This window comes from Hyla sarda, chromosome 2, assembly GCF_029499605.1.
Source record: "Hyla sarda isolate aHylSar1 chromosome 2, aHylSar1.hap1, whole genome shotgun sequence".
Lineage (NCBI taxonomy): Eukaryota > Metazoa > Chordata > Amphibia > Anura > Hylidae > Hyla > Hyla sarda.
The window spans coordinates 161,634,567-161,659,199 of record NC_079190.1 but is presented as its reverse complement, the minus strand read 5'-3'; the positions used below and the strand labels follow the sequence as shown (position 1 = coordinate 161,659,199).

The 24,633-nt window shown below is 43.6% G+C and overlaps 1 protein-coding gene across 9 annotated transcripts in view; it reads right to left on the bottom strand.

The window, feature by feature from the left end:
* Positions 1-24,633, bottom strand: part of NALCN (sodium leak channel, non-selective) — a 657,013-nt gene that overhangs the window by 594,499 nt on the left and 37,881 nt on the right. For 2 of the 9 annotated variants that reach the window (XM_056555669.1, XM_056555668.1), the window contains 2 exons: positions 22,466-22,546; positions 1,000-1,089 (listed from right to left, as the gene is read on the bottom strand). The exons of 2 other annotated variants lie outside the window; for them this stretch is intronic. In XM_056555669.1, the coding sequence (XP_056411644.1) occupies positions 1,000-1,002 (3 nt within the window). In that variant the 5' untranslated portion in view covers positions 1,003-1,089; positions 22,466-22,546. Of the gene's footprint in view, positions 1-999; positions 1,147-3,218; positions 3,240-22,465; positions 22,547-24,633 lie in introns of those variants that run through there. 5 more of the 9 variants (XM_056555671.1, XM_056555665.1, XM_056555670.1 and 2 more) reach the window with 4 other exon arrangements.

The window sequence follows — 24,633 nt, the reverse complement described above, 5'->3', positions numbered from 1 at the left end:
ATACTTTAAATGCTGCTATGAAAGTTGACAGCGGCATTTAAATGCATTTTAAATTAATCATTGGTAATGCAGTGGGTCGGATTTCCTGGCTACAGTGTAATTACAGCCAAGAGATCCATTGTTCTGGCAGCCACAGCTGTAAACAGAAACTATACAAATTGGGTATTATTTATATTCATACTGACCTAAAGAATCAAGATGACATGTTACTTTGACTGTGAACAGTGTAAAAAATAAAGTGACACCTTCCCCCCCCCCCCCAAGTTGCAAAATTGCATATTTGTTGTTTTTTTATTTTTTATTTTTATTTTGCCTGATCAATGAAATAATCCAACTAATCAATTATTAAAATAATCATTAGCCGCAGCCCTAATCAGGTCCACTGTACTTGCATTTGTGTTATTAGGTATTTTAAACCTTTATCATATGTCCATTGTCCTGGAACTAAGGGTGCTCTGTAAAAATAAATAATAATACAAATGATCAGTAATAGAGATGAGCGAACTTACAGTAAATTCGATTCGTCACGAATTTCTCGGCTCGGCAGTTGATGACTTTTCCTGCATAAATTAGTTCAGCTTTCAGGTGCTCCGGTGGGCTGGAAAAGGTGGATACAGTCCTAGGAAAGAGTCTTCTAGGACTGTCTCCACCTTTTCCAGCCCACCGGAGCACCTGAAGGCTGAACTAATTTATGCAGGTTAAGTCATCAACTGCCGAGCCGGGAAGTTCGTGACAAATCGAATTTACTGTAAGTTCGCTCATCTCTAATCAGTAACCTTTGCATGTGTTAATGTAAAATATATTGCATGTACTGCCAATTTAGTTATGAGAAAAGTAATGTTAAAAAAATAATTAAAATGCCTTTTAATGTTTGTTTTTTAATAAATATAGTGCAGTATGGCTAAAAGGAAGCAATGTTGTAGCACTAAACACATAGGAAGTATAAACAAATTCAACAAAACTTCAAGGTACTACATATAGATATACAACAGCACATACCATTCTTATCTGATTCTCTTGCTCTTCTCTATCTTTTCCTCTTATTGTATGTAAGTCCAGATGCCTCTCTCTGGCTTCTTCCTGTGGGGCCTTGCAGATGTCATAAAATTAGAGAAGGAGAAGCCAGCCCAGTTCCATGCTCAGTACCTGACATAAAGGCAGGGAGTTGGCAATGTTCACAGGGTGCTGATGACCCCCAGTTCAAATTTTATCCTCCCACCCCAAGCAACGCAGTAACCATGTAAAAAAAACAACAAACATTAACAACCACCAGAAATCCCTTTCCCTCCCAACACGTACATATATGAAATGGCGTACACCCAGGATTCTGACACGCATAACAGGTGACAAACATTACAATGACTTGAAATAGAACTACTTTTCATCTATTACAGCTCATAATAAGTAATCCTAAAAACAACTATAAACAAGCAACTTGTCTACTTCAAGCTTGGTGACAACCCCTGTGGACGCTATAATCAGGGGGAAAATACTTAGCTGTTTCTTCCCTCTCTGTTTTCAAAAATAACAGTGAACTGGCTATACATAAATATTCCCAAGACAGGATAAGGCAACTCCAGAATTAATATTAACTTTATTGTAAGTAAACATGATCTTTAAAGATTTGCAGAAACAATGTAACTACTATGTTTTATGTTGTAGAGAAACTCATCATCAGTACTCTAAGATGGAATGGTAGGACTAAATAAAAATAAAATAAAATAATATTCTCCGTATTAATAGCTGTATTTATACCCAGAACACAACGGTACAGCAGAGCTCTCTTTCATTGTACCTGCATTCAATAGGTAGCTGTTATGACAGTCTCCCCATAAAATGCGCCAATCGATAATTCTTTGCTTATGTGGTTTGTGTTGTCACCAATAAAAATATGTAATTCCCATGAAAAGCCCTCGACAATTGCTTCCAGAGCTGATATTACAGTGTCACTTGGAAAACGCACAAATCACATTTTGTGGGTTTAGATAATATGTGTAATTAGCAAATGAATGGATAGGGCTAGGTATACTTCTGTAGTTTTGCACAGGCATTACTAGTGTAAAAAATATTTTTTAAATTAAGAACAAAGACTAATATCTACTGGAACACAATATGGTTTTATAAAAGATTTATAAATAAAAAAATCTATAGTATGAGGGGGAGTGGCGTGACATCATGTCTCCAGTTCCGCAAACTCAGAGGTTTCCGAGATTGGACCAGCAGCCCGGCACAGAATGGGGAGGGGGGGGGGGGGGGGGGGTCACCGTGGATAGGGGATAAGATGTCTATGGGCAGAATACCCCTTTAAATACATTAATACCTTAGCGGCAGCATTTAAAGCAGTATAGGTCAGGCATCGATTACCAGGGCCTGGCCTCCTGTTTGTGCTCTGTGACCTAAACACTTAGCTCTGAGGCTGTTAGCAAACTTACTGTGGCGAGGGGAGCTGGTAACTAAAACACACTTTTTTTTTTGCTGGGTTAAATAGTGTAGTCTACCACAGGTTGAGTCGAAAAAAGTATACACTGACATACTGGAATTAAACAAAATGCTTACAAAAGGTGTACTTAGAATTTGACTCCTCTGGGATCTTGACAGGTCTGAACTTTGTGACACTGACTTATTTATTTGCTTGTTTTTGTTTGTTTTTTCATTCCCATCTTTCAAGAAATATAGGGGGAGATTTATCAAAACCTGTCCAGAGAAAAAGTTGCCGAGTTGCCCATAGCAACCGTTCAGCTCGTGTCTTTTATTTTTGAAAAGGCCTCTGAGAAATGAAAGAAGCTATAGGCAACTCAGCAACTTTTCCTCTGGACAGGTTTTGATAAATCTCACCCATAATGTTTTTATTTTTACACTGACCTATCTGCAGAGGAAGAGGATTTGTTTTTACTGAAATGGGAGAAACAAAAAGGAAAAAAAAGAAAAGCAATTTCGCAATATTTATATGCCCTTCGCTGTGCTGTATAAAAGACATGTTGTTAACTCTATTCTGTGAGTCAATATGATTATGGCAATACTGGATTTATATTAAGTGATATATTCATCGTTTACTACTTTTACACAATAGAAACACTTAAAAAAAATTATAACTTTTATTTTTCTCCTTTTTGTTATGGCTTTTTTCTATTGCAGGAGGAGCTATAATTTTCAACAATAAAGCACCTAAAGAGATACATTAGAATGTTTTTTTTTTATTACTGCACTCAAAAACTTACAGTTTTATGTTTCTGTGGATAGATCTGTGTAAAGTTTTTCTTTTTTACTAAGAAAAATAGGAGCCTTAGTTTTTATTCACATTCAAATGATGTTTCATCATGTTTTACAACAACACTTAACACTTATCTGTTACCTTTATTCTGTAGGTCATTATCATTACAACGAAAACCAATGTACAGTCATGGCCATAAATATTGGCACCCCTGAAATTTTTCTAGAAAATGAAGTATTTCTCACAGAAAAGTATTTCAGCAACACGTTTTGCTATACACATGTTTATTCCCTTTGTGTGTATTGGAACTAAACCTAAACAGGGAGATAAAAAAGCAAATTGTCACACCAAACTCCAAAAATGGTCTGGACAAAATTATTGGCACCCTTTCAAAATTGTGGAAAAATAAGATTGTTTCAAGCATGTGATGCTCCTTTAAACTCACATGGGGCAAGTAACAGGTGTAGGAAATATAAAAATCACACCTGAAAGCAGATAAAAATGAGAGAAGTTCACTTCGTTTTTGCATTTGCATTGTGTGTGTGCCACACTAAACATGGACAACAGAAAGAGGAGAAGAGAACTGTCTGAGCACTTGAGAACCAAAATGGTGGAAAAATATCAACAATCTCCAGAGATCTAAATTTTCCTTTGTCCATGGTGCGCAACATTATAAAGAAGTTTGCAACCCATGGCATTGTAGCTAATCTCACTGGGTGTGGATGGAAGAGAAAAATTGATGAAATGTGTCAACGCAGTATAGTCCGGATGTTGGATAAGCAGCCCCAAACAAGTTCCAAATATATTCAAGCTGTCCCGCAGGCTTAGGGAGCATCAGTGCGAACTATCAGTCGACATTTAAATGAAATTAAACGCTATGGCAGGAGACCAAGGAGGAACCACTGCTGACACAGAGACATAAAAGCAAGACTACATTTTGCCAAAATGAACTTGAGTAAGCCAAAATCCTTCTGGGAAAATGTCTGGTGGACAGATGAGACCAAGATAGCTTTTTGGTAAAGCACATCATTATACTGTTTACCGAAAACAGAATGAGGCCTACAAAGAAAAGGACACAGTACCTACAGTGAAATATGGTGGAGGATCAATGATGTTTTGGGGTTGTTTTGCTGTCTCTGGCACTGGATGCCTTGAATGTGTGCAAGGCATCATGAAATCTGAGGATTACCAACGGATTTTGGGTCGCACTGTACAGCCCAGTGTCAGAAAGCTGGGTTTGTGTCCAAGATCTTGGGCCTTCCAGCAGGACAATGACACCAAACATATGTCAAAAAGCACCCAGAAATGTATGGCAACAAAGCGCTGGAGAGTTCTGAAGTGGCCAGCAATGAGTCCAGATCTAAATCCCATTGAACACCTGTGGAGAGATCTTAACCACATAGGGACCCAGGGCGTACAGGTATTCCTTCGGTCCCTGGTACTTAAGAACCCAGGGCGTACCTGTATGCCCGTGGGAATTTCGGTTCCTGCCGCGTGCTGGGTGAGGACCGGACTGGGGTGACAGCTGATATCGATCAGCAGGCACCCCGCGCAAATGCCCAGGGGGAGGTCATCAGTACCCCCCATGTCGGCGATCGCGGCAAATTAAAAGTGAAGTTACACTTTTGATTTGCAGCGATTCCAGTGATGCAGGTCACTTGTGACCCGCTGACGCGGAGATACATGGTGATCAGGGGTGTAGGATACACCCCCTATCACCCACTGTATCTATGGGCAGGTGGCGATTTAGTCACCCCCCCCCCCCCCCAGGATCGCTGCTATTGGCCGGACGATCTTTTACACATCCAAAGTCGTCAAACACCTGTGGGGTTCACCTGTGGGGCTCACTGTTCCCCTTGTTACATTCCTTGATAGGTGTAGTTTGCAAAATAGTATGCCATGTTTTTTTTTCTTTTTGCTGTTCTGGCACCAAAGGGGCTTCCTTAATGCGATATGCCCCCCCCCCCCCCATTTCAGCAAAATTTGCAAATGTGACTCCTTCTCTTCTGAGCATTGTAGTGCTCCCGCAGTGCACTTGACGTCCACTCGTGGTATTTCTATACTCAGAAGAGATTGGGGTACACAATTTGGGGGGCATTTTATCCTATTACCCCTTGTAAAAAAAAAAAAAATTATTTAGGTGAAAACCAGCATTTTTGTGAAAAAAAAAATAATTTACACATCAAACTTTAATGAAAAGTCGTCAAACACCTGTGGGGTGTTAAGACTCACTGTACCCCTTGTTACGTTCCTTGAGGGGTGTAGTTTCCAAAATAATATGCCATGTGGGATTTTTTTTTTTTTTGCTGTCCTGGCACCATAGGGGCTTCCTAAATGGGACATGCCCCCCAAAAACGATTTCAGCTAAATTTGCTTTCTAAAAGCCAAATGTGACTCCTTCTCTTCTGAGCATTGTAGTGCGACCGCAGTGCACTTGACGTCCACACATGGGGTATCTCCATACTCAGAAGAGATGGAGTTACACATTTTGGGGGGAATTTTCTCCTATTACCCCTTGTAAAAATGTAAAATTTGGAGGAAAACCAGCATTTTAGGGAAAAAATTAAATAAAGAAATAATTTACACATCCAAAGTAGTCAAACACCTGTGCAGTGTTAAGGCTCACTGTACCCCTTGTTACATTCCTTGATGGGTTTAGTTTGCAAAATAGTATGCCATGTGTTCTATTTTTTTTTTTTTGCTGTTCTGGCACCATAGGGGCTTCCTAAATGCGATATGCCCCCCCCCCCCCATTTCAGCAAAATTTGCAAATGTGACTCCTTCTCTTCTGAGCATTGTAGTGCGCCCGCAGTGCACTTGACATCCACACATGTGGTATTTCCATACTCAGAAGAGATGGGGTTACAAATCATGGGGGGCATTTTATCCTATTACCCCTTGTAAAAATGTAAAATTTTTGTGAAAACCAGCATTTTAGTGAAAAAAAAAAATCATTTACACATCCAAATTTAACAAAAAGTGGTCAAAACACCTGTGGGGTGTTAAGGCTCACTAGACCCCTTGTTACGTTCCTTGAGGGGTATAGTTTCCTAAATAGTAAGCCATGTGTTTTTTTTTTCCTGCTGTTCTGGCACCATAGGGGCTTCTTAAATGTGACATGCCCCCCCAAAACCAGTTCAGAAAAATTCACTCTCCAAAATCCCACTGTCGCTCCTACCCTTCTGAGCCCTCTACTGCGCCCGCTGAACACTTTACAAACACATGAGGTATTTTCTTACTCGAGAGAAATTGGGTTACAAATTTTAGGAAGATTTCTTTCCTTTTACCCCTTTTAAAAATGAACGCGTTTCAGGCCATGTGACCTTTCATCAGATGTATGAATACTACAGAGGAAATTCTTTTCTTTTTGGAACACAGAGCTCTCTGCTGAATCACCAGCACAGTGCTCTCTACTGACATCTCTGTCCATTTTAAGAACTGTCCAGAGTAGGAGAAAATCCCCATAGCAAACATATGCTGCTCTGGACAGTTCCTAAAATGGACAGGGATGTCAGCAGAGAGCACTGTGCTCGTGATGTCAGCAGAGAGCTCTGTGTTCTAAAAAGAAAATAATTTCTTCTGTAGTATTTAGCAGCTAATAAGTACTGGAAGGATTAAGATTTTTTTAACCCCTTAAGGACTCAGTCCATTTGGGCCTTAAGGACTCAATTTTATTTTTACGTTTTCGCTTTTCCTCCACACCTTCATCCACAGACTAGAATGAAGGCTGTTTTTTTTTGCGTGACCAGTTGTCCGTTGTAATGCCATCACTCACTTTACCATAAAATGTATGGCGCAACCAAAAAATACTATTTGTCTGGGAAATTAAAAAGAAAACCGCAATTTAGCAAATTTTGGAAGGTTTAGTTTTCACGCCATACAATTTATGGTAAAAATGACGTGTTCTTTATTCTTTGGGTCAATATGATTAAAATTATACCTATGATAATGTACTTTTCTATTGCTGTTGCGCTTTAAAAAAATAAAAATTAAAAAAAAACGCAAACTGTTTAACCAAATTAGTACATTTAAAATCCCCCTTTTTTTTTGAAGACCTAGAACTTTTTCATTTTTCCGTATAAGCGGCGGTACAAGGGCTCATTTTTTGCGCCGTTATCTGTACTTTTAATTGATACCTTATTTGCTTATATAAAACTTTTAAACACTTTTTTTTATAACTTTTTTTTTTTTTTTTTTTATAAAATTTTATAAAAAGCAGTTATTTTGGACGCATTTTTTTACGTTCACCGTACGGTATCATTAACATTTTATTTTAATAGATTGGATATTTATGCACGCGGCGATACCAAATATGTATATAAAACATTTTTATTTTTTTTTATTTTTTTTTTTACACTTTTTGGGGGTGAAATAGGGAAAATGGGACAATTTACGTTTTTATTGGGGGAGGTTTTTTTTCACATTTTATACTTTTATTTTTACACTTTAATTGTCCCCATAGTGGACTATTTATAGCAATCATTCGATCGATAATACTGTTCAGGGTTATGCATAGGACATAGCACTGATCAGTATTATCGGTCATCTTCTGCTCTGGTCTGGTCTGCTCGATCGCAGACCAGAGCAGAAGACCCGTGGAAGGCAGTGGAAGCAGGTGAGGGGACCTCCGGCTGCCATGCTGGATGATCGGATCGCCGCGGCAGCACTGCGGGCGGTCCGATCATCCATTCAAAGTACCGTGATGCTGCAGATGCTGTGATCTGTATTGATCACAGCATCTGAGGGGTTAATGGCAGACATCCGCGCGATCGCGGATGTCCGCCATTACGGGCGGGTCCCTGGCTGCTATGACGTAAATGTACGTCCTGGTGTGTTAAGTACCAGCTCACCAGGACGTACATTTACGTCCTGCGTCGTTAAGGGGTTAATAGAAGTAATTTACAAATCTGTTTAACTTTCTGGCACCAGTTGATTTAAAAAAAAAAAAAAGTTTTCCACCGGAGTACCCCTTTAAAATTGCTGTTGGGAAAAGGCACCCTTCCAATAAGAGAGACCTGGAGCAGTTTGCAAAGAGTGGTACAACATGCCGGCTGAGAGGCGTAAAACTTATTGATGGTTATAAGAAGTGACTGATTTCAGTAGTTTTTTCCAAAGGGTGTGCAACCAAATATTAAGTTAAGGGTGCCAATAATTTTGTCCAGCCCATTTTTGGAGTTTGGTGTGACATTATGTCAATTTGCTTTTTTTCCTCCCTTTTTTGGTTTAGTTCCAACACACACAAAGGGAATAAACATGTGTATAGCAAAACATGTGTTACTGCAATCCTTTTCTGTAAGAAATACTTCATCTTCTAGAAGAATTCCAGGGGTGCCAACATTTACAGCCATGACTATATAGTTTTATTTTTACTAATTTAAAAATGTTATACTTTTTTAAATGAAAATGCTTAAAACCACATTATTTTGACCCCTATAACTTTTTATAATTTTTTATTATTACCGTATATGCCGGTGTATAAGACGACTTGGCGTATAAGACGACCCTCAACTTTTACAGTTAAAATATAGAGTTTGGGATATACTCGCCATATAAGACTACCCCTCCTAAGGCGATGTACGGTACCTTGTAGTTCCCCCCCCCACATTAGGTAGGCATTATGTTGCCCCACATTAGGTAGGCAGTATAGTTCCCCCACAATAGTAGGCAGCTCCCCGTCAATAGGTCAGGAGTTACCCCACATTAGTAGGCAGCTCCCCCACATTAGTAGCAGTTCCCCCACATTAGTAGGCAGCTCCCCCACATTAGTAGGCAGCTCCCCCCACATTTGTAGGCAGCTCCCCCCACATTAGGTCAGCAGTTCCCCCACAATAGTAGGCAGCTCCCCCACATTTGTAGGCAATTCCCCCACATTTGTAGGCAGCTCCCCCCACATTTGTAGGCAGCTCCCCCCACAATAGTAGGCAGCTCCCCCCACATTAGGTCAGCAGTTCCCCCACAATAGTAGGCAATTCCCCCACATTAGGTCAGCATTTCCCCCACAATAGTAGGCAGCTCCCCCCACATTTGTAGGCAGCTCCCCCCACATTTGTAGGCAGCTCCCCCAACAATAGTAGGCAGCTCCCCCAACAATAGTAGGCAGCTCCCCCAACAATAGTAGGCAGCTCCCCCCACATTTGTAGGCAGCTCCCCCCACATTTGTAGGCAGCTCCCCCCACATTTGTAGGCAGCTCCCCCCACATTAGGTCAGCAGTTCCCCCCCAATAGTAGGCAGCTCCCCCCACATTAGATTGGCAGCTCCCCCCAACAGACATACAGCTTCCAGCCATATACAGTGTATAGCTGCATGTCTGTATTGGTCTGCCCCCACAGTGTTCCGATCACCGCTCCTCCGGCCCGGGTCACCATCCCGGGTGCTGGGACCGGGGAGCGGTGACCGGATCACTTAAGATAGCACGGCCAGTCACTCAGGCATCGGTCGGAGCGCGTCCTCCTGCGGTCCTCCTGGTCCTGCGCTCCTCTGCCTCTATGGTTGTAGGCACGTGACGTCACTGACCGCAGGAGGACCGAAGGAGGATCGCAGGAGGACCGCAGGAGGACCGAAGCAGGATCGCAGGAGGACGCCGGGGAATGGTAAGTGACCGGCGGACATCCTTATGTCCCGAAAAGATTTTTCGGGACACTGGGATGTCCGGCATAGGAATACCTACGATTATCTGCCCCGGCTCCCGTGTGTGGCTGCAGGCGGGGGCCGACCAGAGCAAGTAAAAACTAATACTGTATACTAAAAACCAGGGGGCCTCCAGCTGTTGTGAAACTACAACTCCCAGCACGGCAAAGGCTGTCCGGGCATGCTGAAAGTTGTAGTTTTACAACAACTGGAGGCCCCCTGGTTTTTAGTATACAGTGTTAGTTTTTACTTGCTCTGGCCGGCCCCCACCTGCAGCCACACACGGGAGCCGGCCCGGGCAGATAATCAGAAGTTTTCCTATCCCGGACCTCAATACCCGGGCGTATAAGACGACCCCCGACTTTTCAGAATAAAATTTGGGGTTAAAAAGTAGTCTTATACGCCGGGATATACGGTATTTATTTTAATCTCTATGGGGATATTTGAGGGCTCAATTCTTGAACTATGTTTTGTACTTTTTATCGGTAACATTTTAAATGGCACTATTTGATTGCTGGCATTTTTTTACGGTTTACGATCTTTTGGGGGATTGTTTTGTACATATTAAGTTAGAACTAAGTTTGAACATTACTTGTAAGGTCAGATTTATTAATCCCTTAGGGCTCGTTCACACAAGCATGTTTCGTTTCCCGCTGAGAGTTTAAAAAAGGGGCAGGCTGTCCGCAGCTGATTTTCATCCATCACATACCCCATTGAGGCAGATTATCTATATTCTTTAGGTCTATACAATTACAACGCTACCCAAAATTATATATGTTTCATTTTAGTACTTTTAAAAAACAATAACAATGTTTTACCCCTTAACCCCTTAAGTACCAGGCCAATTTTCATTTTTACACTTTCGTTTTTTCCTTTGCTCCTTCTAAAAATCATACCACTTTAAATTTTTCACCTACAGACCCATATAAGGGCCTGTTTTTTGTGCCACCAATTGTACTTTGTAATGACATCAATCATTTAATAACAAAATCTACTACAAAACAAAAAATATATATATATTTGTGGGGTGAAACTGAAAAAAAAAAAAAAAAAAAAAAACACGACATTTTGTTAATTTTAAGGGCTTCTGTTTCTACACAGTGCAATTTTCGGTAAAAATGACACCTTATCTTTATTCTGTAGGTTCATACAGTTACAAGGATACACAATTCATCAAGGTTTTATTTTATTTTACTACTTTTAGAAAATCCTAACTACATGGACCAAAATTTGTATGTTTAAAATTGTGATCTTCTGGCCCCCATAACTTTTTTTATTTTTCCGCATACAGGGCTATAGGAGGACTAATTTTTTGTGCTGTAGTCTGTAGTTTTTATCGGTACCATTTTTGTTTTGATCGGACTTTTTGATCGCTTTTTATTAGTTTCTTATGGTATATGAAGTTACCAAAAATGCCCAATTTTGGACTTTGGTATTATTTTACGTGTATGCCATCGACCGTGTGGTTTAGCTACCCTTATATTTAAATAGTTCGGACATATATGCACGCAGCAGTACCACATATGATTATTTTTATTTTTTATTACATTATTTTATTTAAAAAATGGGAAAAGGGGGGTGATTTAAACTTTCAATAGGGAAGGGGTTAATTCACTTTTATTGACTTTTTTTTTATACCATGCAATCTTCTGATTGCATATACTGATCAATGATATGCTATAGCATAGCATTGATCAGTGTTTTCGGCGCTCTGCTGCTCTAGGCTTGGAGCAGCAGATCGCCGAACAGATGACGAAGAGGCAGGTGAGGACTCTCTAGTCGTCCGGTAAGCTGATCAGGACATCGCGATTTTGTTGCGATAGTCACGATCAGCTCCGCTGAGCTGCCGGGAAAATTTCACTTTCATTTTAGACGCTGCAATCAACTTTGATCCTGGCATCTAAAGGGTTAATGGGCCACCCAAGACCAGCCTACATCACTCTAGGTGAAATAGGTACGTAAGTAAGCCTCAACCTAGGAGTAAATATAGGGACGGCATAACAATGATTCATTTAAATGCCAGGTAAAGGGGGTATGGCAGCAGACACCGAAATTAAAGTGGGCAAAAACCATGTCATGATCCGACCATGCGCAATGGATATGTCTGGCATATAGTAAGTGAAGTAGTGCAGCTGAGTTTGCGAGTATCCAGTCAATTCTGGTACATAGGTTGTGGTCACAAGAGAAGTAGGTATACACTTTTTGAGCTAAGTTGTGTTCCCTCCAAGTGTCAGAAAGTTCATGAGCTGCATATGTGCTCATGAGGAGCCTCTGTTGTGTCCCAGTACGGCAGAACGCCTGAGAACTGGAGTGGTTAAGCTTCCCATTAAAAACCAAATTGAAATCACCACACCAAATAAGGTGATCATATTGGAGAGTCAAGCCGAGATGCAAGATTAACAAAAAATGGCGCATACGAGTTGACTATGCAAAGACGGGAATCTTGAAAAAGGCCTTCCAGAATAAGGAAACGCCCATCAGGGTCATTGTGGACACACAATGTGGAGTGAAGTGGAAGGAATTATGAAGTAAAGTGTCCCCTCCCCCCGAGGTTTACTAGAATAGGAGGACATATCAAATCTATTGTAACAAGTAAGTGTTTAGGAAAGGAGGATTCAGTAAAATGGGATTCTTGCAAGCATAAGATGTCAGGGTTATGTCTGAGATAGTCTAGGAAAGCTTTCCTGCACTTAATGGGGGAATTAAACCCCCTAACATTATGAAAGAGTACCTTACACATATGGAGGAGTATGGGGGAAAGCTAAGAAGATAGTAGCAGAAGGGAAGGAAAAGAAGAAGGAACTGGTCTTCAAAAAGGGGAGAGACAAGAATATCCAGAGAGGGAAAGCAGAATGAGGTGGTGGTACGGGGCAAGGTAAAAAGATGGGATAACGTGCAGTGAGAAGAGGGAGATCTGTCATGTCACGAAAGGAAGGAAGGAAGGAGATAACAAGAGAAAAACAAAAATACAATACAACAAACACAAAATGCAGTTATATGAACCATGGTCTCAAGTGGGGGGGGGGGGGGGGGGTGGTAGTCCAGTCTGAAGACTGAACGCCTTCCCCCACCCGAACACCCATGACAAGGTGAGGCAACATGGTAATCAATCTCACCGAAGGGCTATATAGGAGAAGGAATCTAGGCTAAGCATATAAGACAATATAAGTACTAGTCAAACAATACTAAAATAGTGGACAAGAGAGCGGGGTAAAATGTCCGGGTCACATAGAAAATTAAACAAACAATCAGCAAGATAGACATAGAGAAACAACTCAACAGGGTCATTTATCTTGCAATACAAAAAGAAAAAGATGAAAAAAAAAGGAAAATAAGGAAAATGAAAAGAGGAGGGTTGGTCCATGCGGCTTAAAACAAGGAACACCCATCAAATAGTAAGGAACCAGTCATCATCATATAAACAGAGGAGCCACATTGTAAAAAAAACAAAAAAAAACTGGGAAACGAACAGTATATCCAGAGAGGAACAAAGGATTATCTACCAGGAGGGTAGTGGATGATCAACAGCAAGGCAGAGGAGGGGGCGTGGCCTGGCAGCCGAGGCGCATGGTCGGGTGAAAGCAGAGCTCCGCAGCCTAACCCGTTCTAGCGACGATATAACAGCTCACACCCGGACGTGACCAGCTCTAACCTTCCTCCCTACCTTCCTCAACATGCCGGGCAGACGCAAGAGACTCACCCGGCGGGGATCGCTAACGAGATTCTCCTTTATCCCCGGGGAGGCCTTCACACAAGATGGCGCCGACGGACAGGACGCAGCAGTGTCTCCTGTGCAGCAGTTCTCCCCGCGCGCCTTGCCGGAGCGCCTGCACTCACCACAATGGCGGCGATCATCCTCAGTTCCGGAGCTCCGTGATCTGGCAGCAAAATCTCCCCACCGGGATCCTATCTCTCCCGAGCGGTGTACGCGGAGCTCGGACGCGAAGTTACAGGGTGAGTCGCAAAATGCTTGCTCCTCTCCTGGGGGGACATTGCAAACCGCCCTAGGCTCATTAAACAGAGGCCTTGAGAATTATCTGCAGACCCCTGCATCCATTCAGATGCCAGTTAAAGCAGGCAGCCAGGGAGGACTTCCTATACAGAAGCTACCTATAGCTGACCCTCTGGCTGATAAGCCAGTGCTTGGTCAGTCCCTTACAGATACAGCAATGAGGGACATGCTTATGCTACTCAGAACCACCATGCTGCAGGATATACATACAATTGGGACCCCGCTGCAGAATTCAGTGCAATCCTTGGGACAGAGAGTCGACCACATAGAAGGGAAGTTCAGTGAATTTGCTACCTCTCACAATGCTTTGATTGATTCCCAATATGTAGTGGAAGATGAACTGTCTGTACTTAAAGCAAAAATTGCAGACCTCGAGGACAGAAGTCGTCGCAATAACATTAAACTCCGTGGCATTTCAGAAAGTGTAGCTCCTGCAGACATCCCTGAGTATGTCCAAACCCTGTTGCAAACTGTTTTACCTGATAGGGCACACCGTATCCCCAGACCCAAGCATTTGGAAGAGTCGGTCCCTAGGGACATTTTGGCCCGCGTGCACTTTTACCATACTAAAGAACGCTTTATGGAAGTCACCAGAAAGAACAACGGCCTTCCAGCACCTTATCATAAGATCTCTGCATATGCTGATTTATCGGCCACCACACTTCAAGCTAGGAGAAGTCTCCTACCACTTACTACGGCTCTACGGTCTGCCAAAATACTCTACAGGTGGGGTTTCCCACTTCGGCTCCTGATCCGCAAGGACAATAAGGTCCACGTGATACGCACCCTCACGGAGGGAGAAGAATTGCTTAAATCTTGGGACATTGTTTTGCCTCCTGCAGCCTCTCCAAAGAAATTCAGCAGACCTGTGCAAGTGGAGAAGGATTGGTCAACAGCCTGATTTTTTTGTCTGTCCTCTTTCTGTATATCCAGTCCGGACTGTGTTTTTATTTCTTTTTTCTTGATAATTTGATGCGGGCTCTGGTGAAACACCCATGTCCTCTGGCTTCAGTGCAGACTCTAACCCCCACTCCGTGGATAACGGCACTAGTCTACATGTGTCGTTTTTTTCTGTTTGTTTTTTGTTTTGTTCTCTGTTCTTTGTTCTCTATGTCGTGACATACGCACATTATCTTGGTCCTAAGTATCTGTTCTACTCTCACTTGACAGGCGCATGCTGGCTGGGAGATGCGCCCTCTCTTCCATATAATATTTTCCTGCATTATTATTTAGTTTTTTCTTTGTATGATTTATTAATATGTCTATAGTATTTACTAGTATAAATGCGAATGGTCTAAACACTCCATATAAACGATCTCAGTTATGGCAAGAGGTACAAACCACTAAATGTGATATATTGTGTGTACAGGAGACGCATTTGATAGCGAAGGATGCTTTCCGTGTAAAACACCCTGCTTTTTCTCACATATATCATTCTCATTTTAGTTCTAAGGCCCGCGGAGTCCTGATTGCAATAAGGAACACGTTGGCCTTCTCGCTACACGAGGTGGTGTCGGACCCACAGGGCAGGTATGTGATCCTACGCTGTTCCATTAGTGCCGCTAAATATACAATAGTTTCCCTGTATGCCCCTAATGTGGGTCAACTGAGATTTGTTAAACGTTTATGCCATACAGCTCAACTACCCGCGTGGGGATCTTTGGTCGTCTGCGGCGATTTTAACTCTGTAGCTGACTCTGCTTTAGACTCTACTTCTTCTTCCCGCTTTCCCTCTTCATCCCTTAACCCTATCCTATCTGACTTTGACATGTATGACATTTGGCGCATCCAACACACCAGTGAGAAAGATTATACATTCCATTCAGGAGTTCATAACTCCTATTCTCGTATAGATATGTTCTGGATAGATAGAGGTTTGTTATCTAACGCCATGGCCACCACTATAGCTACAATTAAATGGTCGGATCATGCTGCCATTACTCTCCAACTAAAAGATGCCTTTTCCTCACCTCCATCTTATACATGGCGCAGCAATCCTTTTTTATGGTCACACCCTACATATGCTAAATACTTGCATCGTGACATCACTGAATATTTTTCCACCAATATACACTCCGTCTCGGACCCAATTATTTTGTGGAACTGCCATAAGGCTGTTATTAGAGGACATTGCGTTAAATACGGCTCTATTCTAAAAAGGGAGAGGGAGAGACGACTAGAGGATATCTTATCTCAATTAAAACATGCCGAGCTCACCAATAAAACTTCTCCCTCTGCAGAAACAGCCCGGATAGTTGTTGATCTGAGGAGAGACTTGCGTTGTCATCTATTATTGTCCTATGAAAAATCCCATCGAAAATTGCAGGCTAGATATTATTCCCAGAATAATAAGGCAGGAAAATTACTAGCTAATAGACTAAAGAAACGTCAACTGAAAGCTAGAATCCCCTACTTACTGCATCCGACCACGAATGAAAAACTTTACACCCCAACTGATATTGCCAACGGTTTCCAGTCCTTCTATACCCACCTCTACAACTTGCGAGACTCTATCCCCTCACCCCCCGATATAGCTAGTATAACCAATTCTTATCTCTCGCGTTTACAGTTACCCAGACTCTCTACTGAGCAGCTTCTATCCCAGAACGCTGAAATCACCACAGATGACATTCTGCTCGCAATAACCTCCCTCCCTGCCGACAAGGCGCCAGGCCCTGATGGCTTTGTTAATTCATACTACAAAGCGTTTAAACATATTTTAGCTCCACATCTGGCAGCTGTCTGTCGGACTGCGATGTCTTTGGGTAGTTTCCCTGTTGAAAACCTTCAAGCCACTATCACTACACTGCCCAAAACTGGCAGGCCTCCTGATCGCCCTCAAAATTTTCGGCCAATTTCTCTGCTAAACCAGGATGTAAAGATTTTAGCAAAATTGTTAGCTTCCCGCATATCCCCTTTTTTACCTTTTTCTAATCAAAGCGGACCAATCTGGGTTCGTTGCGGGCAGACAGGCTTCCGATAACACTAGGCGATTATTAAATATTTTCTATCATCTGGAAAAAACTGGAAGTCCCGCATTAATCTTAGCCTTGGACGCCGAGAAGGCCTTCGACCGCCTTCGGTGGTCGTATGCCTTCTCGGCCCTCCAACATATGGGTTTTTCGGGAGGCATCCTATCAGCACTTCAGTCTTTATACTCCACACCCTCTGCTAGAGTGCTCGCTAATGGTACTCTCTCTGATCCTTTTAATATCACTAACGGTTCCCGCCAGGGATGTCCCCTGTCACCTCTAATCTATATCCTATCCATGGAGCCTTTGGCTCAAGCAATCAGGTTGGACGGGGACATCTCTGGCGTCAAAATTGGCCCAAAAACACATGTCATTTCGTTATATGCGGATGATGTCATTCTTTCTTTAACTAATCCAGAAATCTCCCTCCCAACAGTCATGCACAACATTTTAATATTTGGGGACATTTCATATTATCACCTTAACCAAACTAAAACCCAAGCCTTACCTATTAATCTCTCTCCATCCTTATTCTCTTCTTTAAAATCTACCTTTTCTTTTGACTGGCAACCGACCTCTTTACAATATTTGGGTATTCGTTTATCATATCCACACAACACCCTGTATAACGAAAATTATATACCCTTACTATCATCTGTCGCGACTGAAATAGAGCATTTAGCGGCCTCTGAAATCTCTTGGGTGGACAGGGTTGCCACTTTCAGGATGTTTATCCTTCCCCGATTTCTATATTTATTCCGCACTCTTCCTATAACCCTACCTCTTACATTCTTTACTAAAGCTCAAGCACTTCTCTCTTCATTCATATGGGCTGGCAGACGACCAAGGCTTTCTGTGCAAATATTAAAGAAACAACCTGATATGGGTGGGCTTGGCTCCCCGGATTTAAAAGTCTATTATATAGTTACTTTGGTTTCCTTGTTGCGGCACTGGTGGAATACGCAGTCGGATCTCCCATGGGTGGAGATGGAGAATTACTATTCATTCCCTTACTCGACCAGGGACCTCTTATACTTACCTTACTGGAATTTACCTTCCCCAATATTGTCCAACCCTTTAATGAAGGCTGCACACCAAGCATGGATCTATTATATACATAACTCTGAGCCTTCTGCCCCCCCATCCTTTAGAATTTTACCGCTTACAGTTCTCCAAGCTAGTATTCCCAACCTAGACTTAACGTCTTGGATTAACCGGGGACTGACACATGTTGATCTACTGATGGAGTCCTCTAATCTGGCCTCCTTTCAGAAATTGAGTGAGGTTTATTCCCTCCCATCCCACGACTTTTTTAAATACCTTCAAATCAGACATTTTTTACAATCACTGACTCTCACCTCCGCCTCCACCCATGGACTCGCTCTTAAACATCTAGCTACACCCCTTAAAGGTTTAAAATATTTATATAAAAACATGCTCCCCACAACCAAACTTATTAAATCATACCCTCTGCGTATCTGGGAGCGAGAACTATCTTGTTTTTTCACGGTCGAAGACTGGCAAACGGCTTTTAAAACAATACATTCTGTTTTCCAATGTTCATCTCATGTTGAGTCAGCGTTGAAAACTATTTTGCGCTGGTACTATACGCCAGATAGATTAGCACTCATATACCCGGGGGTATCTCACTTGTGTTGGAGGGGTTGTGGCTCATTGGGATCGTTGTTCCATATTTTATGGTCATGCCCTCTCATTGCCCCCTTTTGGAGAGTGTGCAAACTGTTACTGTTTAACCTATTAGGTTCTACAATACCATGGACCCCACAATCAGTACTGCTGTTTCTTAACTTGCAACTGATCCCACATAGCCTGCGTGACCTCTTTTGTATAATTTGCATATTAGCAAAAATTCTCATAGTTAGTAATTGGAAATCTTCTCTCATACCTGCCATAGATGATATTATTAATAAAATTAACACTACTTATTCGTACGAAAAAATCATAGCATTGGGCTCTGGAAGATATCCGAAATTTATAAGTAGATGGACATGCTGGCAATCCTCTTCTCATTGCAAGGATATTTAAGATGGGCAGTAACCTTTCAAATATATATAATGGTGGTATAGTGATATGTAACTGTGTGATTAGACCATTCGCAAGCAATAGGTTTTTGTAATGACATTGATTTATTTAGGAGACAGACAAAATATTGAATGTAGAACAGACTTGGAAAACATACTAGCTAGGTATATTGCATGATCACATAGGACAGTTACACGTGACACCTGAAAGGACTAACCAAAACAAAAAGTATGTCACTTTGTTGTTGTTATTTGTTGTATATCAGTGCACATAACACTTGGAAGTATTGCTTGTTTTATTTGCTTATGGAACGGCGTGATGTCAAAAGCGCTGACCTTGATAAGTGTACTGCTCTTGTTTCTTGTTGTTATACATAAAACTCTTTAATAAAAAACTATTTGCAAAAAAAAAAACAGCAAGGCAGAGAGCAAAGTCATCCAAGTTTCTGAGGAACAGAGCGATGGTGTTTATGGGGCGAGTCCATGTGTTGCCACATTCTCTTCAGCTTCGGCTGGCGTGGAGGCCGAGGGGGTGTTTCCTAATAAGGAATACCTTTCTTTGCAGAGTATTTCCAATGCCTCAGAGGGTGTACGAACAGTATTGGTATGAGAACGTAGTTAAAATTGTAGGCTAAAAAGGGAATCCCCACTTGTAGCGAACCTGAGCTTTTTGTAGAAGGGGGAAATTCTGGAAGCGGTGAAACATTACGGGCCGCCTGGAGGATGCGATCCCGCATTACAGGATAATATAGTTTTAGCACAATGCCCCTAGGGGTATAAGGGTTCTTACGGCGGACCAGGGCCCTATGTATACGGTCCATATGGAGAGAGGATGGTAATAATGCAGGGAATAGGTCAGTAACCACTGGTGTGAGGTTAATAATATAAGTTTCAGGTGGCCCATGATACGAATGATAGCTCGTCTGGACCCGTTCTCCATATCTTCTAGCTTTAATTCAATAAGGTCTAGGCGTCAGTGTGATCTGCAAAGATTTGTCGGTCAATCTCAATGGTGTCCACAAGGTCATCAGTGCAGACCTCTAACAATGATACTCTGTGCCCCAGATCACTCACCTGCTTTGTGAAAATCAGCCACTCCCTGTGCTAGTTCAGCCTTGAACATTCCCTGGATAGAGCAGAATAGTTCGGCAGCATTAAGAGGATCATCAGGCTCCGGTGTATGTGGTAAGGAATCAGTGATGTCCTCCTCCTCTAAGAGCTCCGGAGTCAGGGCAGGAGATGGAGCCGGCGCTAAGAAAAACGGAAAATGTCCGGGATAGTCTGCGAAAGAGAGCGCTGAGACGGACCAGCTCCCGTCTTGTCCATCTTAGATATAAGGGCCGTTTGTAAAGGCAAGTTTTGCTGCTAAGGAGCTGAATGAACAGCGCTTTTTAAGGCCCGAAAGCAGTCAGTGGCCCGGAGCTCACATGAAGCACGTCCTACTCAGCGAGCTACGTACATGCGCCCGTGGAGTACCCATTTAAGTAGGGATCAGAAAATGACACCAGATGTTCCAAAATTGCAATTAAATTCTGGTGTAAGATTCTATTGAGGTTTAGGCCAACTAAGAGGTATTGTTAACTTAAGAGGGGTTGTTCTTGGACTAATAAAAAATAAATAAATAAATAATCGACCAATATAGATTTTTTTTTTTTTAGGACCGATACCGATAATCTGTCACCTTTCAGGCCAATAGCCGATAACTTATACCGGAATATCGGTTTAAGTTATCGGCTATTTCAACCCCCAAACCCCCCCCGGCGGGGCAGAAGCCGTTGCAGATCAACGATTTAAAGCGGGCGCTTTAAATCAATGAACTGCAGCAGCTTTTGCCGGACCAGAGACCGCCACCGCCCGCTTCTCTCCCCCTGCCTATCCTGGGGTCCTGAGTCTCACCACCACAGTTGCCCCATTGCCTCCCCCCCCCCCCCCCTCATCCTCTGCCCAGATACCGCCACCGCCCCCCCCCCATCCTCTGCCCACATACCACTGCCGCCGCCCCCCCATCCTCTGCCCACATACCGCCGCCACCCCCCCCCCCATCCTCTGCCCACATACCGCCGCCGTCCCATCGCCGGTGTTATAATTACCTGTTCCCAGGGTTCGTAGTAACTTCTGGCTCCTTCGGCGTCCTGCGCTGTCACTGTGCGCACTGGCGGTGAAGTCGCGTTGGGGACATCACTCTTCATTGCGCAGCGCACAACAACAGTGCAGGAGCCAGAAGTATTGCAGACCCCGGGAACAGGTAATTAGAACACCGGGGATGGGACGGGGGGGGGGGGGAGTTGATGGGGTGGCGGCGGTATGTGGGTAGAGGATGGGGGGGGAAGCGATGGGGGGCGGCGGTATGTGGGCAGAGGATGGGGGGGAGGCGATGGGGCAGCGGCAGTATGTGGCCCAAGGATGGGGGGAGGCAATGGGGCAGTGGCGGTGGTATGTGGCCAGAGGATGGGGAGGCAATGGGGCAGCGGCGACAGTAGTCTCTGGCCGGGGCATTATCGGCATATATCAGCAAGGTAATTGCCGATAATGTCCAAAATCGTGATTATCGGCCAAACCGATAATCGGTCGATCCCTATTATAATATGTGTGTGTGTGTGTGTGTGTGTGTGTATGTATGTCTGGAGGTGGTGTAAAAATGAAAAATAAGCAATAATCCTCTTCCTCGGTCCCCCACAGCTCCCAGTCTGACATCAGCCAGTCCCAGCTCATCACTGCTTCCAATATGAGTCAGTCTAGTGAGAACTAGCTTCGCAGCCAAGACACCGAAGTAGCCAGTGACTGGCTGAGCAGGCAGTTTCTGCTAAGACAGATCATTTTGGAAGAAAGAAGCAGGAACCAAATTAAGTAAGACCAGAAGCTGCATTAGTTCAGCTAATTGGGATGTTATGACTGAGCAGGGTCACACCTAAAATATGCAGCCAATCCGCCAATGACCAACTCCATTGTGTGCCTTCTGCTGTGCCTGCTGGTAGAAGTGGTGGACCTGTGAGTCCCGTATACTTGCACAGTGCACTCACAGACATCGTGGTCGCTCCTCCTGCTCCCTGAGCTAGGCAGAGAGCAGCCCGATACATGAGTACACTGTGCAAGGCGACTCGCAGGCCCCTGTCAGCTTGTAGCAGCGGTCGATTGCTGCTACCAGCAGGAGGCACATAATAGGGGTCGGTCATGGACGGATCCGTCAGGGGCGGATCCAGAGTAGAGTCTCGGGAGGGGCACTATTAGAGTATTTTGTGTTGGCGGACAGAAAACAAGATGTTGCTCACGGAACTTACAATATTATTAAATGTATTATACAGTCCTAACCTAGTTTAAGACTCTTAGGCCATGTTCACATGTCAGAATAATTATCAAATATACCAATTGCTGCAGAATGGGAAAGTGCTAAAGAGGTTTTTACCATTTAAAACGACAGCTCCCAGTATGACCTAAGCAGTGGTAAGGGGATGCTGGGAGTTGTTTCACCCATCATTACTGCAGAACTTACAAGTGACTCCAGCTCTGATAGGACACAGTAAGGAGAATAAAGAATGATATCAGTGACTACAGGTGATGTCTTCTCTATAGTCTTTCTTTATCTAATTCAGATGTACATACCACCAGGAATTGTTCCAGCTATATTTTCTCTCAGCAGAACTTGATGCCCAGATGGTTTCTATGTCAGCGGATTCTGATCCTCTATATGAAAACAATAATTATTATAATACTGCCAAACACTGTATTCTTCTAATACAGTACCGCCACACACCCTCTGAATATAATTCTGACACACTGTACCCCCTGAATATACAACACACTGTACCCTCTGAATATAATACCGCCACACACCATACCCTCTGAATATAATACTATCACACACTGCACCCTCTGAATATAATACTACCACACACTGTGTTCTCTAAATTTAATACTACCACACACTACACTTAGAATATAAATTGCTGTGCAGTGCACCCTCTGAATAAAATACCCAAATGTTTTGTGGCCCATTAAAAAACGTACCACCCCAGAAATTCCTCATCATATACACTATACTTCTGAAATGCAGAACACTCTGTGCCTTCACATATAGTAATAATGCCCCATCTTGTGCCCCTACATATAATTATGACCCGTCCTGTTCCCCCCACATAATAATGCCCTCTGTCCTGTGCCCCTAACATATATTGCCCCCTGTGCTGTGCCATTCACATATAATGCCCCCGTTTTTTGCCCCTCACATATAATGCCCCCATCATGCGCCCCTCACATATAATGCCCCCTGTGTTGTGCCCCTCACATATAATGCCCCCATCCTGTCCCCTCAGGGGGGATTATATGTGAGGGGGACAGCACAGGGGGCATTTTATGTTTGGGGCACATGACAGGAGCATTATTTGTGAGGGGCACAGCACAGGGGGCATTATATGTGAGGGGCGCATGACGGGGGCATTATATGTGAAGGGCGCATGATGGGGGCATTATATATGAGGGGTGCATGATGGGGCATTATATGTGATGGGCACAGCACAGGGGGCATTATATGTGTGGGGCAAAGCAAGGGGCATTATATGTGTGGGGCACAGCACAGGTGGCATTATATGTGATGGGCACAGCACAGGGGGCATTATATGTGTGGAGCACAGCACAGGGGGCATTATATGAAATAATGCCTCCTGTGCCCCTCACATATAATGCCCCCTGTGCTGTGCCCCTCACATATAATGCCCCCTGTGCCCCACACATATAATTTATATGTGTGGGGCACAGCACAGGGGGCATTATATGTGAGGGGCACAGCACAGGGGGCATTATATGTGTGGGGCAAAGCACGGGGCATTATATGTGTGGAGCACAGCACAGGGGGCATTATATGAAATAATGCCTCCTGTGCTGCGCCCCTCACATATAATGCCCCCTGTGCCCCACACATATAATTTATATGTGTGGGACACAGCACAGGGGGCATTATATGTGAGGGAACGGCACAGGGGGCATTATGTGTGGGGCACAGCACAGGGGGCATTATATGTGAGGGGCACAGAACAGGGGGCATTATATGTGAGGGGCACAGCACAGGAGGCATTATTTCATATAATGCCCCCTGTGCTGTGCTCCACACATATAATGCCCCCTGTGCTATGCCCCTCACATATAATGCCCCCTGTGCTGTGCCCCACACATATAATTTATATGTGTGGGACACAGCACAGGGGGCATTATATGTGAGGGGCACAGCACAGGGGGGCCCCGTGCCATGTGCTCTTCCCATATAATGCCCCCTGTGCTTTGCCCTGTAGCCCCTCACATTAAATATTCCCTTTTTCCAAGTTTTTAAATCCCCCTCCCCTCCTCTTGTACAATATAGTTCCCCAAATCCCCTGGGCCCTGAGCATACTCTTCACTACTTACAGTATGCGGGCTGCGGGGACAGGATCTCCGGGCGCCGGCGCGATGATGTGACGTCATTGCGCCGGCCTCTAGTGGATCGCGTCCCCGCAGCTCACACACTGTAATCACAGCGTGTGAAAGTTTAGTGAATGGTGGAGCTGGAGCTTACAGCTTCGGCTCCACCATGCAAGAAGGTGGGGCGGGTGCTGCATACTGCAATCTCGGGGGGGAGGGGGGGCAATTGCACTGCGGATCTGCAGATGACACAGCCCTAAAGTGGTCCCCCAGCTGTTTTCCAACTTGTATGCTGCTTGCAGGGACGTGCGAGTCACTCACTCTGTGAGTACATGCGCAAGGCGACTCGCAAGTCACTGTGTGGCTGCTCGTAGAGGCGA